Raw genomic sequence first — 18961 nt, forward strand, 5'->3', positions numbered from 1 at the left:
GGCATTTCTTTAACTAAAGCTCTTTTTTCCAATTCTGATAAATTTACCATGTGTTCATTTTAGCAACGGTATGTTAGCCCTTAAAAGCCACAGTAAGAAAAAAAAAGGCACAGGTTAATTTAAAAGTCCACTGTACCTTTGGGAACTTTGATGCAATATCCATTTCCATCTCGGACAGGCTCATCTTTCTCCACATCATATTTAATCAGCTCGTAAGTTATAATTTTCTATCAAAATTAAAATATATGATTTTGAGTGCAAATTGTCATTTTTTATTGTCATATATAAATACATACAACTAGGTACATAAAGTACACCAATCTTAAGTGCACAACTTGATGAATTTTTACATACATCTAAAACAAAACCAAATCGGTTGCCAATGAGTTGATTCCAACTCATAGCAACACAGTAGGACAGAGTAGAACTGCTCTGATTTACAGGAGTGGACTGCCACTCTTTCTATCACAGAGTGGCTGGTGAGTTTGAACTGCCAACCTTTCAGTTAGCAACTAAGTGCTTAACCACTGCACCACCAGGGCCATGCAACTACCACCCAGGTACAGATATAAAACATCATCCTAAAGAGTGCTGGTGATATTTATGTTGGTGTGTGTACCACTGGTTTGTTATTTTTTATTGCCATGCAGCTTTTCTTTTTATGAATATACTACCATTTATTTGTTTATTCTCCTGTTAATGGGCATTTGGATTATTTCTAGTTTGGGATTATCATAAAGTTGCTAGGAATAGTCTCATACATGTTTTCCAGTGAGCATATAAGAAATAGGTTTTTAAACTCTTGTATAGCCTCATATTTATATTTATATTTATTATTTATATTTACATTTACATTTATATTTATATGATACTTATTTCCAGGGGGAAACCCTGGTGGCATGGTGGTTTAGTGCTATGGCTGCTAACCATAAAGGTCAGTGGTTCGAATTCACCAGGCGCTCCTTGGAAAATCTACGGGGAAGTTCTACTCTGTCCTATAAAGCCGCTATGAGTCGGAATTGACTCGACGGCAGTGGGTTTGGTTTTTTGGTTTATTTCCAGGGGCATGTTCTCATATACATACATATATACGTACATACATATTCAAACTGCAGAAATTTTGGTCAGCAGCTGTAGTACTTAATGCCACCAGGGTTTCCTACATACATATGTACAGATAGATGATAGAGAGATAGAGATGATAGATGATTGACAGATACATAGATTTCCTTGATATTCTGCTGAAAAGATTTTTTAATTGTGTGAAATATATAGGTATCAAAACATTGGCCATTTCTACAATCTTCACATGTACAGTTCAGTGATATTAATTACGTGCATCACGTTGTTCAACCATCACCATTAACCATTGCTGAATTTGTCCATCACTTTTATCTTTAATATATTTAAGGATCAGTGGTGTAATTATTTTATTCCCAAGACTGTAAAATTATTAAACTCCATTATATTTAGTTTATACTATAATTAATTTAAATTTAATTAATTCAGTACAAACAATAAGTATAGTACTTTCCCTATTGAAAAATGCAAATATGACAGTAATTGTATTCAATAATTAGTCATGATTACTGTGTCCATTTCAAATTTATATTGAAGTCTATGTGGTAAGCTAATCAATCATTGTTGTGTGCTGTCGAGTTGATTCTGACTCATCGCAACCTTATAGGATGGAGCAGAACTGCCCTGTAAAAAAGGCTTCCTAAACTGTAGTCTTTACAAGAACTAATCACCAGGTCTTTTCTCCCGAAGAAAGGCTGCTGGGTTTGAACTGCCAGCCTTTTGGTTCACAGCGGAGTGCTTAACCTTTGTGCCATCAGGGCTCATTAACCATATTAGCTGATAATTAAAAAACAAGCAGCATTCATAACCAACAAATATAGAACTTGTTAATTTGCAAGAATGTCAAAAAGTTCTGGGTAGTAACTACTGCTTCTTTCAACATCAATTGCAGGGGTATATTCTTCTTTTCTAAAAATTAAAAAAGAAATCAAACAAATAAAAACATGGTCTTGTTTAAAGTAGAAAATCTAACAATAGAACAAGGCAATGAATGGATGAGAAAGCGAATAACTACTAATACACAGCACCAGCTTATAAGGTCCTCAGCTTTGGTTTATACCAAAAGTTTCTTTGTAACTCATCTTTTTAAGGGTCAATAGTAGCAATAGTCTCAGACAGCCTGTACCATGCCTGTTTTTTTTTTTTTTGTGTGTGTGTGTGTGTGTGTGTGCTTTAAGTGCAAGTTTACAAATTAAGTCAGCCTCTCATACAAAAATTTATACACACTTTGCTATATACTCCTAATTGCTCTCCCCGTAATGAGACAGTACAATCCTTCTCTCCACTCTCTCTTTTCGTGTCCATTTGGCCAGCTTCTGATCCCCTCCGCCCTCCCATTTCCCCTCCAGACAGGAAATGCCAACATAGTCTCATGTGGCTACTTGATCTAAGGAGCTTACTCTTCACCAGTATCATTTTCTGTCCCATTGTCCAGTCCAATCCCGGTCTGAAGAGTTGGCTTTGGGAATGGTTCCTGTCTTGGGCTAACAGAAGGTCTGGGGACCATGACCACCAGGGTCCTTCTTGTCTCAGTCAAACCAAGTCTGGTCTTTTTACAAGAATTTGCAGTCTGCATCCCACTGCTCTCCTGCTCCCTCACGGGTTCTCTGTTGTATTCCCTGTCAGGGCAGTCATCGGTTGTAGCCAGGCACCATCCGGTTCTTCTGGTCTCAGGCTGATGTAGTTTCTGGTTTATATGGCCCTTTCTGTCTCTTGGGCTTATAATTACCTTGTGTCTTTGGTGTTCTTCATTCTCCTTTGCTTCGGTTGGGTTGAGACCAATTGATGCATCTTGGATGGCTGCTTGCTGGCATTTAGGACCCCAGACATCACTCTCCAAAGTAGGATGCAGAATGGTATCTTAATAGATTTTATTATGCCAATTGACTTAGATGTCCCCTGAAACCATGGTCCCCAAACAACCACCCCTCCTATGCTGGCCTTCGAAGTGTTCAGTTTATTCAGGAGACTTCTTTGCTTTTGGTTTAATCCAGTTGTGCTGACCTCTCCTGTATTGTGTGTTGTTTTTCCCTTCACCTAAAATCGTTCTTATCTACTATCTAATTAGCGAAAACCCCTCTCCCTCCCTTCCTCCCCTCTCTTGTAACCAACAAAGAATATTTTCTTTTGTATTTAAACTATTTCTCAAGTTCTTATAACAGTGGCCTTGTACAATATTTGTCCTTTTGCAACTGACTAATTTCACTCAGCGTAATGCCTTCCAGATTCCTCCATGTTATGAAATGTTTCATGGATTCATCATCGTTCTTCATCGATGCATATTCCACTCTGTGAATATACCATAATCTGTCCATTCATCCAATGATGGGCACCTTGGTTGCTTCCATCTTTTTGCTATTGTAAACAGTGCTGCAATGAACATTGGTGTGCATATATCTGTTCGTGTAAAGGCTCTTATTCCTCTAGGATATATTCCAAGGAGTGGGATTGTGGGATCGTATGGTAGTTCTACTTCTAGCTTTTTAAGCAAGCTCCATATCGATTTCCAAGGTGGTTATAAAATTTTACATTCCCATCAGCAGTGTTTAAGTGTTCCAGTCTCTCCACAACCTCTCCAACATTACTTTGTGCTTTTTGGATTAATGCCAGGCTTGTTGGAGTGAGATGGAATCTCATTGTAGCTTTAATTTGCATTTCTCTAATGGCTAATGATCGTGAGCGTTTCCTCAAGTATCTGTTTGCTGCCTGAATGTCTTCTTTAGTGAAGTGCCTGTTCATATCCTTTGCCCATCTCTTAATTGGGTTGTTTGTCTTTTTGTAGTTGAGTTTTTGCAGTATCACGTAGATTTTAGAGATCCGGTGCTGATCGGAAATGTCATAGCTAAAAACTTTTTCCCAGTCTGTAGGTAATCTTTTTACTCTTTTGGTGAAGTCTTTGGATGAGCATAGGTGTTTGATTTTTAGGAGCTGCCAGTTATCTAGTTTCTCTTCTGCATTGCTGGTAATGTTTTGTATACTGTTTATGCCAAGTATCAGGGCTCCTAGCGTTGTCCTTATTTTTTCTTCCATGATCTTTACCACTGTAGATTTTATATTTAGGTCTTTGATCCATTTGGAGTTAGTTTTTGTGCATGGAGTGAAGTATGGGTCTTGTTTCACTTTTTTGCAGATGGATATCCCATGCCTCAGTTTTACATGCTATTAGGCCAAGTAGAAAATTTTAAATTCTCTGCGTGCTAGGAGATCTCAGGTTTTGCGCTCCCTCTTTCTAAACTAGTTAGTCTCTAAGATTTGGGCTAGTTCAAGTTGGACATTGATTAACTATAAAAGGCTGACCCTCTTAGCAGTGGGTCCCCTGGGGAGTAAAAATCCATTCTTAGTCTGCTCCACAGGCTTTTCTGTGATGATGGAAATGTTTTACGTCTGCACTGCTCGGTGTGGTAGCCACTAGCCGTATTCTCCCACGTGCCTGTCAGTTTAACAACAGCCATATGTGGCTATTGAGCACTTGAAATGTAGCCAGTGCAAGTATAACCCAAACCAACTGATGCTGAGTCACGGTGGCCCCGTGTGTGTCAGAGTAGAACTGTGCTCCATAGGGTTTTCAATGGCTGACTCTTTGGAACTTTCAATCTTTCAGTTAGGAGCCAGGCTTGCTAACCATTTGTATCACCCAGGGACTTGATGGGAATAGAGCCTAATTTAAAATTTTACTTACATAATTTAAAATTAAATAGCCACATGCAGGGAGGAGCTACCTTATTAGACAATGCAGGTCTGGAGGACAGTGAAGGGACCTGAGTAGCTCAGCTTTGGTAGTCATTATTGGAGAGGCTCCTTGAACTCAGTAATGTTTTGAGGTCAGGCCAAAACATAAGAAATGGAATGATAATAATCATTATAAGTAACAATTACTCAATCCTTTCAATAACGCTTTTCCCTATTAATGGCTGGTCTGGGCCAGACACTGGCTCTATGTTTTCTCTTTTCACCTCTGCCTTATAGATGGTGAAACTAAGGCCCAAGTGTCCAAGGTCACTTAGCTAGTATAAGGTGCTGCTGGGATTTGACCTCCAGAACCACAGCTCTTATGCACATGGACAACTGTCTTCTGCATTTTGCCGGTCAGTCCATGGAGACGCAGGTTAGCCTGGGGGCTCTGGCAGGGCTGGCTGCTGTGTGGTCAGGCAGGATGGGCTGCCCAGAGGCATGATGATGGCAGTAACTGCTCAAGCCAATGGAGTCTCAGCATTCCCTGAATATTCCTGGAATTCTGCAGAATAGTTGGTCATCTAGAAGACTGACTGTGCAAACACTAAAAAGGCAAACAGATTGTACAGAGATTCCAGGCCATAAAATGAGTGGGAGGGTGAAGACACTGCTATGTGAACTGGCTTAAAAATAAGAAATCTCTTCCTTATGGAATTATTAGGCGAAGATAGATGTTCACCAGATTCTGGAACTGGGATGCATCCCAGGTCTCTTGAAGGTCTAGGACAGTGGTTCTTAACCCTGGTACACAGCTTTTTAAAAAAGCCAGCACCCTAGGACAACTGAATTCAAAGCTCAAGGGGTAGGGCTCTGAACCTGTGTATATAAAAAGCTACCAGGTGATTCTGATGTGCAGGACCACTAAAGGGAAATGTGACATTTCACAGTGCACAGTAACCTTCAGATGATGAAACGGAGGCCTAAGGAACATAAAACCCAGTCAATTGCCATTGAGTCGATTCTGACTCATAGTGACCCTAGAGGACAGAGTAGAGCTGCCCCATAGGGCTTCCAAGGATGTGATCTGTACAGATGCAGAGTACCACATCTTTCCACTGTGAGTGGCTGGCGGATTCAAACTGCTGGCCTTTCAGTTAGCAGCTGAATGCTTAACCACTGCACTACAGGGCTTCTTAAGGAACATAATAATTTTTAAAAAATTATATACAAGTATTAATGGCATCAAGAAGACTTCACGTAAGTTGCAGATAGCAAAGGCATAATGGGCTGTGATTAACAGAAATTAAGGATTTTTATATTGTAGGATTCTAACTTTCTGAAGTCATCGTCACAGAGAATGAGCAAAACTTCTCTGTGATACTACCAAATCCTCTCATTTTTCAATGCACTTACTCTCTGTAGGTAGTTTACTCTGCCAACAGCACCGACTTTTCTTGTATAATTCAGAAATCCAATGTTCCCTTCGGTGGCAGCATAGAACTCATAAATATGAATGTCCCCAAATCGCTTGACAAATTCTCTCCAAACATCTGCTCGCAAGCCATTTCCCATTGCCAGCCTCACTTTATGATCACGATCATTTGGTTTCTGTGGTAGGGGGAGAAGAAAGAGATCACATTGAAAATATACAGATGTACTCTTATATTAATAATTGGTTGACATTCAACCATTTCAGGAGGTAGCATATGATCAAGAACCAATGGTATTGAAGGAAGAAGTCCAAGCTGCACTGAAGGGAAATGAGAAAAACAAGGCTCCAGGAATTGAGGGAACACCAATTGAGATGTTTCAACAAATGGATGCAGCTCTGGAAGTGCTCACTCATCAATGCCAAGAAATTTGGAAGGCAGTGACCTGGCTCACCAACTAGGAAAGATCCATATTTGTACCCATTCCAAAGAAAGGTGATCCAACAGAATGTGGAAATCATCGAACAATATCATTAATATCATATGCAAGAAAATTTTGCTGAAGATCATTCAAAAATGCTAGCACCAGTACATAGACAAAGAATTGCCAGAAGTTCAAGCTGGATTCAGAAGAGGACATGGAGCCGGGCAGTGTTTCATTCTGTTGTATATAGAGTCGCTATGAGTCAGAACTGACGTGATAGTGCCTAACAATAACAACAATAATTACCTTTATATTTTTCCATATTGCTTTGGATACAAATTCACCTTAGTGCAAGCCTTTTCTGACAGCCACACACACATTTGATGTTATTGATTTTCTAACCAGAGGACTCCCTTCAGGATTCTTGTAGTTTTGGTTAGGTTTCTGCAAATTCCCTAAAACTTCTGTTTATCTGGAAATGTCCTAATTTCACCTTCATATTTGAGAGACAGTTTTGCTGGATATATGGTTCTTGGCTGGCAATTTTTTTTCCTTCGACGGTTTACATATGTCATCCCATTGCCTTCTTGCCTGCATGGTTTCTGCAGAGTCGTCTGAGGTTATTCTTATTGACTCTCCTTTGTAGGTGACTTAATTTATCTGTAGCCACTCTTAAAATTCTCTCTTTATCTTTGGTTTTGGCAAGTTTGGTTATAATATGTCTTGGTGGCTTTCTTTTGGGATCTACCTTATGTGGGGTTCAATGAGCATCTTGGATAGATATCTTCTCATCTTTCATGATATCAGGGAAGTTTTCTGCCAACAAATCTTTAACAATTCTCTCTGTATTTTCTGTTCTCCCTCCCTGTTCTGGGACTCCAATCATTCGTAGGTTTATTTCTCTCTCTAGCGTCCACATGATTCTTAGGGTTTCTTCATTTTAAAAATTCTTTTATCTGATTTTTCTTTGAATATATTGGTGCCGCGTGTTTCATCTTCAATGTCACTAATTCCACCTTCCATTTCCTCAATTCTGCTCCTCTTTCTATTGAGTTGCCTAATTCTGTAATTTTGTTAATCTTCTGAATTTCTGATTGCTGTCTCTCTATGAATTCGTTCAGCCTATTAAATTTGTCATTATGCTCTTGAATAACCTTCTTAATTTCCTCAACTGCTTTATCTGTGTGTTCCTTGGCTTGTTCTGCATTTTGCCTGATCTCCTTCCTGATCTCTTGATGAGTTCTGTATATTAATCTTTTGTATTCGACCTCTGGTAATTCCAGGAAAATATCTTCATCCAGAAGATTCCTTGATTCTTTGTTTTGGGAGCTTGTTGAAGCACTCATGGCCTGCTTCTGTATGTGATTTGATATTGACTGTTGTCTCCGAGCCATCTATAAATTACTGTATTATTTTATCTTTGCTTACTGTATCTTAGCTTTTTGCTTTGTTTTGTTTTGATATGCTCAAATAGGCTGCTTGAGTGAGGTAGCTTATTTGTGCCTTTGAAGCTCTAACGTCCCGTCACCAGATTGTTAGAGCTCCTACCAGGTATATGAGCCTAGGAGTCCATTCACTTTTCTTGTGTGGATTCAGCTCAGATGTCCAGGTAGTTGGCCACCAAGTGTGTGGTGCAGGCTCTGTCCTACAGTCTTAGAGGGGTAGGGGTGGTTGGTATAGGCACAGGTATCTGGTTGCAGCAGGTGGTCACGCTCTGAGCAAGGCAGGGGATTGACAACTGTCCCAAATGTCTTCAAGGAGAGCATGTCCCTGTTCCCTAGAGCACACAGGTGGTTGGATTCTGCAGTTGGACCACTGGCAACCAGTGCTTTTGGCTGTAAGGACTGGGAGGCAACACTTATCCTTGGACCCCTGTAGTGGGTGGCTAGGTGATGTGGGTGGAACCATCAGTCCTCAGGGCCCTGATGTGGGTAGGTGAGGGCCCTGTTTAATAGCAGAGCAGTATCAGATGTCAAAAACCCGCCTCTCCACTGCACAGCTGAAACAGCTGAAGTCAGATCTCAGGCACATACACCATTGCAGTCTGCCAACAAGGGCCCAAGCTCCTGACATGGGCCCACACAGGTCCGCAGAGGGGTGAAAAGCATTCAAAGTCTGTGGACTGTTTGTGCCTGGACAGGTGCCACTTCTGTCCTGAGCTCCCCAGCTTAGTGGAGTTGACAGATTATCTTTTCCCCAATTGTGAATTTATTCTTCTCCAAGGCCAGGAGAATGGCTTACGGCATGCAACAGGACCTATCTCAGGTCCAGGGAAATCAACTGCCACTAAAGCTGACTTGGGGGCTGGGGTGGCAGTAAATTAGACACAAGCACTTATCTTTTGAGCGTTGTTATTCTCAGATTCCGGAGGTGTGAGCAGGTGGTGCGGTTCACTGTCTCACCCTGAGAAAACCACATCCCAAACGCTACTGCCAGCTCCACCACGGTTGTACCAGGGGATCGTGCCTGAGGGGCGCCAGGCCCTGCCAAGTCAGGTCTGGCAACTCCTGGCCACTTCTGAACCATCTCTCCCTCCCCCGGTCAGGTTTCCTAACTTTGCCTTTGATGTTCAGGGCTCCTAGCCTGTCATATATATAATCGTTTCACTTGTTTTTTGGGTCTTTGTTTTAAGAGGGATAACCGGAAGTGTCTGACTACTCCACCACCTTGACCCTGCCCACCACACATATACTCAACACCCGCAACTCCCTCCCACACACACGCAGTGTCGTCTGACAGCTAGAACTCTAATTTAATATTCAGATTTTCCCATTTTGGTTTTTAAGGGACAAGATGAGGCAATCAGATAGAACTAGGTGATGTCAACATTTAATCCATACCCAATCTAAAGTTGGAATTATGTGTTAATAGTTTCCTTGAATTTCCAGAAAGGAGGGGGTATGTAGGAAAGACCTGATACAACCTATAACCAGTAGGATTCTGTGTAGCATCTCTTATACCGAAGCAAGTGTTTTCACTTGACAACAACGAAGAAAACTGAGGACATAGTCCAATGAGAGAGAGAACCATTTTCTACAAAGTCGTTAAAGGGCAATAATGTTAGGACCTGGAAGGCCCAGAGGGAATCTTGATCATTCCCTCATTTAACAGATGGACTCAGAGGTCACAAGATATGTCAAAGGCCAAATCAAGACAATAAAACTGTCCCAAGGAGATAGGAAGGGGAAGAGAGGGTGGAAACTGGTTCCCAGTTGCTTCAGATGGCCTGAGAAGAATACACTTTGCTATAAATAAAACTCACAAAGGAAGAGCTGTTTTGAGTGTAAGGACTGAAAGGAAAGCTTGTGTCAGCAATGAAGGTGAGGCTAGGACCAGGTTGCTTTTCATTTTACCATTACATTTATGACGTCCCTACAAGTATGTCTAAACCTAGCGTTAATGATACTTTATGTTAATAAAGCAATTTATATCCTCAAGGAGATTATAGCATGGTGGGAGTGACAGATAAGTAAGTACAATTTTAGCTTGCAAATTCTGTTAGTCTATGACTTTCATTCTTGCAAAAAACAGAATGGAATGGAATAAAGGTACTAGGTACCTAGGACTCTCTTCTCACATCAAATGTTAATTTTGTCATCAAATGTTAATTTTTTGATCAACAGTTTATGAATTAAAGTGTGTCCCCTCAAAATATACCTGTGATTGTAATGTAATGTAATATAATGATCTTACATAATCCAATACAATGTAGTCAATCAGTTGAAGTCATACCAGCATAGGGTGGATCCTAACCCAAATTACTTCTGAATTATATAAATTATATAAAGAGAAGCATAAATACAGACACACACACTTATGCCAAAGTGGTTTAGTTCTTCACATATTCTTTCTTTCATCTGTTGTTGCTGTTAATTTCTGTCGAGTCAATTCTGACTCATGGGAACCCCATGTGCGTTAGAGTAGAGCTGCTCCATAGGGTTTTCACTGCTCTGACCTTTTGGAAGCAGATCGCTAGGCTTGGCTTCTGAGGTGCCTCTTGGTGGGTCGGAACTGCCAACTTTTTGACCAGTAGTTGAGTGCCGAACCATTTGTCCTACTCTGGGAGCTTCCATACATGCACACATGGGAAAAGACAGCTGCCACATGAGGACTGCCAGGAACCAAGGAATGTCTGGGCCTACAGACAAGGAAGGAATTGATATGGCTGAGGCCCTGATTTCGGACTTTTAGCCTCCAGAACTGTGAGAAAATAAATTTTTGTTCTTTAAAGCCACCTACTTAGGGTATTTCTGTTACAGAAGCACTAGGAAGCCAAGACAAACAGCAATTTGCTTAAATGAGCAAATGTTGTAGAGAGCATTTTCTACATTATTTCCTATACTATGAAATCACTGTGAAGAAATTTTGGAATGAGCTCCTCTTTGGAAAGAATTGTTCAAAGTGAGAGACCAGCAGTTCTCAGAAAAGGGGAAGGGAGATACAAAATACAATTAAAAAACAAAACAAAACAACCTTGAATTGGTTGCCACATGGGAGGAACTATGGGGCCAGGGACACAGCATATATATGTGTTTCATTTGTAAGTAGCTCTTTGATCAACACTTAGTTGGTAAAGCTCTTTTGGGAGTCCTAAATGGACAAGTAGAGAGATACTGGTCACTGCTGAAAACTGACCCCCCGGGAGAGTCTGAGGAGGAAATGTGTAAAGAGAGACCAGAGGCCCCAGTGTTTCTTAACCATGGTGTTCAGGAGTATCACCTGAGAAACTTTTTGACCCTGCATGTGTCCTGCTGTTGTTAGTTGACGTCAAGTTGATTCCAACTCATGGTGACTCCATGTGGGTTAGAGTAGACTGCTCCATAAGGTTTTCAAAGCTGCGACCTTTCGGAAGCAGATCGCCAGGGCTATCTTCCAAGGTATCTCTGGATGGGTTCAAACTGCCAACCTTTCGGCTAGTAGTAGAGTGCTTAACCAGCATGAGTTCAAGACATTCCAGTGAGTGGGAACCTATTCTCTTAATCAGCTCCCTAGGTCCACAGATCCCTGAATCTATTCCCTTTTATAATTACCAAGTACCTGTCAGCAGGGTGACCATATGGCTCGTTTGCCAGAACCAGTCCTGGTTTATACCTATTGTCCTGATGTGATTATTAATAACACTCCCTTCACTCTCAAAAGTATTCCCATTTGGATAATGAATACAGGGTAATCCTGTCCATAAGACATTATACTCCTCACCAAAAATTGTCAGCTTTTCAGAGACCACCTGCACCTCCCACACTGCCATACCTCACTGTCACTCCAAGAATAAAATATCACGAATACCTGAAGAATACTTATCACTTAAAAGTACGACAACCTAGAAGCTTACCTGCTTGCAGACCTGCGTGAATAGCTCCAAACTAGCACTCTGATGTGGAAACACTTATTCTACACGCAGCCCACAATCAGCCCTTCTCCCATTCTCTTACATAGCTCATTCCCTTGTCTAATTAGTGTTGAATATCTTTCTCCCCTACTGAATTATAAACTCCTTTGAGGCCCAATATATCTCTACATCATCCACAGTGCCTAAACCTGTGCTTTGCATATAGCGTAATCCCTGCAGTAAACGAAATGACCTCCACCAGGAAATCCTCAACTTCTCCATTCAACAGTTAATGACTGAGACATCTGCACAAGGACAGGACTTCAGGTCCAGGTGGCTGCAAGTGTCCTCGATGTGCAGGAAGCTGGACAGCCTCACAGGTGCAACTGTCGCCTGTGGGCGGCAGGTAGCTGGGCCAGTACTCACAACAGCCTGGGCTCAGTTTTCATCACACAAGCGAGGGATCTTATTACACCAGCAGAAGGGATTAAGGCCGTAGGCTAAAAATATTTGTGAACACAAACTGGGAGATCCTGGAGCCTTCTTAGGTGTCAAGTCCTCACCTAAGCTTTCGTCCCCCAGTGGCTGAGAGTACTACTTGGTTTTTCCCTTCCCATAAGAGAAAAAGTTTTTCCCCATCTCCAAAGCCACTCCTCAAAGGAACTGCTTTTTAGGCCAAAGGTCACCTGCTTTTTCTTTAATAAGGATCAAAGGTTTTGTTCATTTATAGCTAAGGTGTAGCACACAAACACACCTGGGAGACTTAAATCCACAGAGATTTAATGACTGATGAAGGGTGAGAGGTCAGGTGCCCAGAGGGGAATGTAGTGCACCAGGTAATTAGAGTAAGAGAAAACTTTCACTTATGCTGTGTTTCAGGCACTTGGCCTGTATTATGTTACTTAGGTTTCAAAAGAACTCCACCCAAATTTGATAGGGAATAAAGTATTTGCTCATATTACAATTGAAGGCATGGAGTCATGGAAAGCTTAAAATAATTTGCCCAAGATCACACAGGTAGCACAACAGGGCCCCAAAATGAAGGCTGAGAGATTGGAGGTGCCAAATACAACTAAGGGTTAGGTGAGGTATCAGGCTTGAAAATAGAGGATTGGTTTAAAGTCAGTGTGAGTAGTAGCAAACCTGCCACTCCCCTCCCTACCCCTGAATTAAATAGGAGGTTTATTCTCTGAAAGACCTAGAAAATCTTTGGACTCAAGGACCCCAAAAGCAGAGGAGGGCAGGGTGAGGCACCAAAAATAGAGATTGAGCAAATGCCTACATACTGACCTGGGAGACTCCCAGGTCCCTTTGCCTGCACAGTTCCCAAAACTCCAGTAGCCAGGTTTATGCTTGCAGGCAGGAGATTGGAGGAGGGTCATTCTTAGGAAGGACTAAGCTTTCCCAGAAAATTCCTATAGGAACTAGATTTTCGCTCACTGCGCCATCACCCAACAGAGCAGCTCACCAGATAATTAGGCCTCCCCACATACAACTCTAAAACATCTTTTTGTTGCCTTACTTTTAAATATGAACAGACATCAGGGATCTTCAGACACCTGAGGAAAGCCTCTAACAGAAAATATCATCAAAAGAAAAGATGAAAACAGCATCAATTCATGGAGGAGAAAACTTCTGAAAAACTAGAATTAATATCCTCATAGATATAAGAGAAAATAATTGTAGCCATGAAACAATAATAGGGTGTTATAAAAAATCAAGGGAATAAGGCCTTCTGAAAAATAAAAATATGAGTAAAATTTTAAAATATTCATAGAAAGGTTAGAAGATCAAGCTGAGAAATTTTAGAGAGTTAGACAAAAAGATCAAGTGATGGCCATGTGGGGAGACTAGATAAGGAAATTAGAGGATCCATCCAAAAGGTTTAACATCTAATTGACTGGAAATCAGGAAAAAGAATAGAGAAAATGGAGAGGAAGAAATCATTAAAGAAATAATACAAGAAAACTTTCTAGGACTGAAGGACCTGAATTTCCAGATTGAAAGGGTCCACCGAATGCCAGATGCAATGGAGGGGGGTGGGGGACACCATGATGAAATTTCAGACTACTAAGGATAAAGGCAAGATTCTATAAAAATGACCTGAATTACTAACAGCAACACTAGGAGCTAGAAGACAAAGGAGTGGTACCTTAAAAATTCTAACTGAAAATTATTGCCCACCTAAAATTCTATATCCAGCCAAATTATCAATCAAGTATACAACAAGAATAGTTTCAGAAATTCAAAGTCTCAGAAAACTTACCTCCTATTTACCCACCTTCAGGAAGTTACTAGAGGAAGTGCTCCATCCAAATAAGAGAGTAAAACAAGAGGAAGACACAAGATACAGGAAAGAAAGGCAAAGGAATCCCTGGGCCGAAAGAGCAACTAGTCCAGATTGGTGCAGAAGAATAAGAGGAAAAATAAGAGAAAAAAAGGAAATTATATCCTATGATAGATTTCACCTTGAGGAAAATTTTACTTCGAGGCTGTTGGAAGGTGCGATAAGACTTAAAAATAGAAACTATGGAAACTAATAAAATGAACAGGGAAGTGATTAATTCCAGGAAAAACAAAACTGTGTTCAAGAGTTTGTTCATAGCATATTACTTGGCTCACCAGTGCTGTATTAAGGGCAAGATAACGCGAGCACTAAATATCACAAATTGTGATGTTGGAAAGATGGGAGAGAGAAACAAAGAGCTTAATCTCCATCTAGCACAATAGGAAATCAATAATGTCTAAAATTGATAAATCAAGAGAGCAGTATGTCATGTATTGAACTGTGTCCCCCTAAAAATATGTGTCAACTTGGTTAGACCATGATTCCACGTATTGTGTGGTTGTTCACCACATTGTTATCTGATGTGATTATCCTACGTGTTGTAAATCCTAACCTCTATAATATTAATGCGGCAGGACTCGATCTACAGATTGGGTTATATCTTGAGTCAATCTCTTTTGAGATATAAAAGGAATAATGGAGCAGACAGGAGGGGGATCTCCTGCTACCTAGAAAGAAGAGCCGGGAGCAGAGCAGATCCTTTGGACCTGAGGTCTCTGTGCTGAGAAGCTCCTAGACTGGGGGAATATTGATGACAAGGATCTTCCCCCAGAGCCAACAGACAGAGAAAGCTTTCCCCTAGAGTTGGTACCCTGAATTTAGACTTCTAGCCTCCTGAATGGTGACAGAATAAACTATTAAAGCCATCTACTTGTGGTATTTCTGTAATAGCAACACCACATATCTAAGACAGAATTTGGTGCTGAGAGTAGGGTGCTGCTCTAACAGATACGTAAAATGTGGGAGCAGTTTTGGAATTGAGTAATGGGTAGGGGCTGGAAGAGTTTTAAAGTGTCTAACAGTAAAAGCCTAGATTTCCTTGAAGAGACTGTTGGTGGAACTATGGACATCAAAGACAATTCTGGTGAAGACTCAGAAGGAAGTGAGGAAAACTGTAACATCAGAGATGGCTCAGATGGCAAGAAGCAGCAGCAGAGAAATGGCAGCAACAGAACCAGGAAACTGGCACATGACGGCGCAAGAGCTGACCCACAGAGTGAGAGTGCTGGGTGCCTTTGGGCAGGAGGCTTCCTGGTGGAGTGGGGTGCCTCCAGGCAGTTATCGGTGGAGCTAGGCTTGTAACCCACAGAGCAAGAGGGCTGAGTGCCTTCTTGCCGAGGTTTACTGGCAGAGTGGGGTGCCTCCAGGCACTTATCAGTGGAGCTAAAGAGCTATGGAACACTTGCCCAAGCAAGGCAGGTGCTGGGCTGGCCCAAGGGCCCAAGGTGGCCTAGAGGTCAAGGAACCGGGAAGCAGAAGCTGAAGAGACAAGGAACACGGGAAGCAGAGCTGTCTCATCTCAAAGGGTTGGGCCACGACCTCCTAGTTTTCAAAGTCAGATCTTCAGCAAGTCAGTTCCAGAGTGTGGGGCTGCCATTCACAAGTGCCAGTGGGGTGGGGCCAGATCCACTGCCCAAAGCTGAGGAGGCAGGGCTGCCATGTCCAAAGGGCAGAAGAATGGGGCCTGCTGGGGGTCAAGTGAGTAGAGTCGTCAATCAGACAGACTACAAGAATGGGGCTGCCCAAATCTGAGGGAGCAGAGTTGCTGTACCAGCGGGCCTGGAATGTGGAGCTGAAGCCCAGGGTTGAGGGGCCTCCACCCAGAATTCTGAAAGTGTGGCCAACATCCAGAGTTTGGAGGGCAGGGTCATTGCCTAAACGGTCTCAGTGAACAGAGGATTATTTTCAAGCCTCGAGGGCTAATGTAACGTGTTCTGCTGACTTGCCTAGTGCCTCTTATCCCTTCCTTCTCTTCAATTTCTCCCATTTGTAAGGAAATGCCTACCTTACGCCTGTTCCACCACCGTACTTTGGAAGCAGATAACATGTATTCTAGATTTCACAGATGAAGAGGAATTTTGCCCCTGGATGAAATCTGGACTTAGGAGTTGATATAAGACTTTTGGGATGATATGATGGGATATAAGTGTTTTACATGTGGCAAGGACATGAATTTGGCGGCGGGGGCAAAGGGTGGAATGTCATGGATTGAATTATGTTTTCCCCCAAAACATGTGTCAACTTGGCTATGCCATGATTCCCAGTATTGTGTGATTATCTACCATATTGTGATCTTATATGATTATCCTATGTGTTATAAACCCTAACCTCTATAATGTTAATGAAGCAGGATTAGAGACAGTTATGTTAACAAGGGAGGACTCAGTCTACAGGATTAGATTGTAACATGAGTCAATCTCTTTTGAGATATAAAAGTGAGGTTGAGCAGAGAGGAGAGGGACCTCCCACCACCTAGAAAGAAGAGTTGGGAGCAGAGTTCATCCTTTGGACTCGGGGTCCCTATGCTGAGAAGCTGTTAGAGGGGAAAATTGATGACAAGGACATTCCCCAGAGTCGAAAGAGGGAGAAAGCCTTCCCCCAGAACTGGCACCCTGAAATTGGACTTCTAGCCTCCTGAGCTGTAAGAGAATAAATTTCTGTTTGTTAAAGCCATCCACTTGTAGTATTTCCACTGTAGTAGCACTAGATAACTAAGACAGAGTATAAGCATTTAATTTAAAAATACTGAGTTCAGATAAGAAACTGCTCTAAGAGTTAAAAGTGTCAGCCTCTGGGTGGTAAGCTGGGAGAACGGGTAGGGACAGATAAGTGGCATCAACAGCATTCTTCATTCAAAAGCCTTTCAGGACTATTTGATTCTTAAACTATGCGTGTGTCAGTATTATTTTTTTTTAATTAAGGAAAAGCGTGCTCTCTGAAATCACATAGGTCTGTATTTATGTATTCTAGGAAAGCTGTCTCCCAGCTCACTCTTCCTCAAACACCTCTTCAGTGCTGCTTTGCCATTTTCACATTTAAGCCTCAGCATAAGTCTCACCTGGCCCCAGCCTGCTAATCAGTTTTATTTCCTGTCACACTGTTTGCAGTTTCTTATACACCAGGTTCTTCATTCCAGTGCTTGGCACAAGATGTTCCAGCTAACCATAGCCCTTCTTTCCCTGGAAAATGTCTCTGCTCCCTTGAAAATTCACCTTCTCTGGCAAACCTTCTTTGATTCTGCTCTCCTACCCACTTTCCTGGCCCCACAGATCAAATTGGTCACGCTCCACTCTGTGCTGCTGTATAGCCCTCCCTTCTCTTTTCTGTGTGTATGAAGGTCATGTGAAGATAGAAATTATAAGCTGGAAGAGGCCGCAGAGGTTATCGACTTTTGCAAGGAAGGCAGACATCTCTAGGGAGGTAAGCTGAGTCTATTCAGCTGTTTAAGGGTTCTGAGCTATCTTATTTCCCCTTCTAAATATTATATGACCTCTGTGTGTGGTCCCTGGAACTCTCTTCTGGTTCCTTTTTCTTCCTCCTTCTCCTCTCACCTGGGTCACATTTCCAACAGGTGGCATAAAGCTTCTTTTAGACCCTTTGTTGTAACTACAGTTGCTCATTGGAGTGGAGAAACAAGCAGTTTTAGCAATATCCTGTTTCAATAAATAATTTCCTTAAATTACATTGCTTTACTAGGCAACCACACAAACAGCATGGGAGCTGTCAACTGCACACCACACAAAATAAACCAGACGGGCATTGACCAAGGAGCTGGCCTTTCACTGTAAGTGGTGCTCTGGAAGCTAAGGCCCAAATATACCAATGAAGACAGATAACACAGATAAGGGATGTTAAACCATAATCCTGTAAAAACGATTTTCAGTCAATAGCTTCTCTATCCAACCTCTATTCACCTTAGATCAACATGCTTAACTGACTAATTTGAATTTCTTCTTTTATTTCTTACCTTGTGTATGTGGGGCAGAATTTTTATTGATTCATTCAACAAATACATATTGAGCTATTCTGAGCTACACACTGTTGGGCACTGAAAATAATAATAGCTACCATCTGTCGAACATTTACTAAATGCAAGGTGCTCTTTACATATATTATCTCACAGTCGTCCTATATGGTACAAAACCCAAACCCACTGCCATCGAGTCGATTCTGACTCATGGTGACCCTATGGGACAGAGTAGAACTGCCTCGTAGAGTTTCCAAGGAGCACCTGGTAGATTCGAGCTGCCGACTTTTTGGTTAGCAGCCGTAGCACTTAACCACTACACCACCAGGGTTTCCTCCTATGTGGTAGGTACTATTTTTCCCCTGTTGGCTGACGGGAAACTGAGACTTAGAGAAGTTAACTATGTTGCTCAAGTGGTAGCATCAGGATTCAGGTCTGCTGACTCCAAAGGTCATGCTCTTAACTACTATCTTAAATCCACTGAGCCACATCTGAACCACTGGTCTAAGGGTGACTGGGAGTATCCCTCCATAGACCTCTGCTATGCTATAGGAGATCCTGAATACGGTTAAAAAGATGGGAGGAGAAGAGTAGCAGCCTCTGCTTTCCCAACACTGGCCCTAGATTTTGCTGATGAGCTATGCTGTCTGTAAAGTGGGTATTATTTGCTTTAGGTGCTCAAGTACGGTGGAAATCGTTTCCCTGATATCCA

The 18961-nt window shown here is 41.7% G+C and overlaps 1 protein-coding gene across 1 annotated transcript in view; it reads right to left on the reverse strand.

Annotated features, from left to right (window-relative positions):
* The window catches only part of SLC27A2 (solute carrier family 27 member 2), a 60300-nt gene that overhangs the window by 12738 nt on the left and 28601 nt on the right, over window positions 1-18961 (reverse strand). Inside the window, exons 5-6 of the mRNA XM_049898690.1 lie at window positions 6166-6360; window positions 137-227 (exon numbers count right to left, since the gene is read on the reverse strand). Coding sequence (XP_049754647.1) covers window positions 137-227; window positions 6166-6360 — 286 coding nt within the window. The remainder of the gene's footprint in view (window positions 1-136; window positions 228-6165; window positions 6361-18961) is intronic.

This window comes from Elephas maximus, chromosome 10 (assembly GCF_024166365.1).
Source record: "Elephas maximus indicus isolate mEleMax1 chromosome 10, mEleMax1 primary haplotype, whole genome shotgun sequence".
NCBI classification, from domain to species: domain Eukaryota; kingdom Metazoa; phylum Chordata; class Mammalia; order Proboscidea; family Elephantidae; genus Elephas; species Elephas maximus.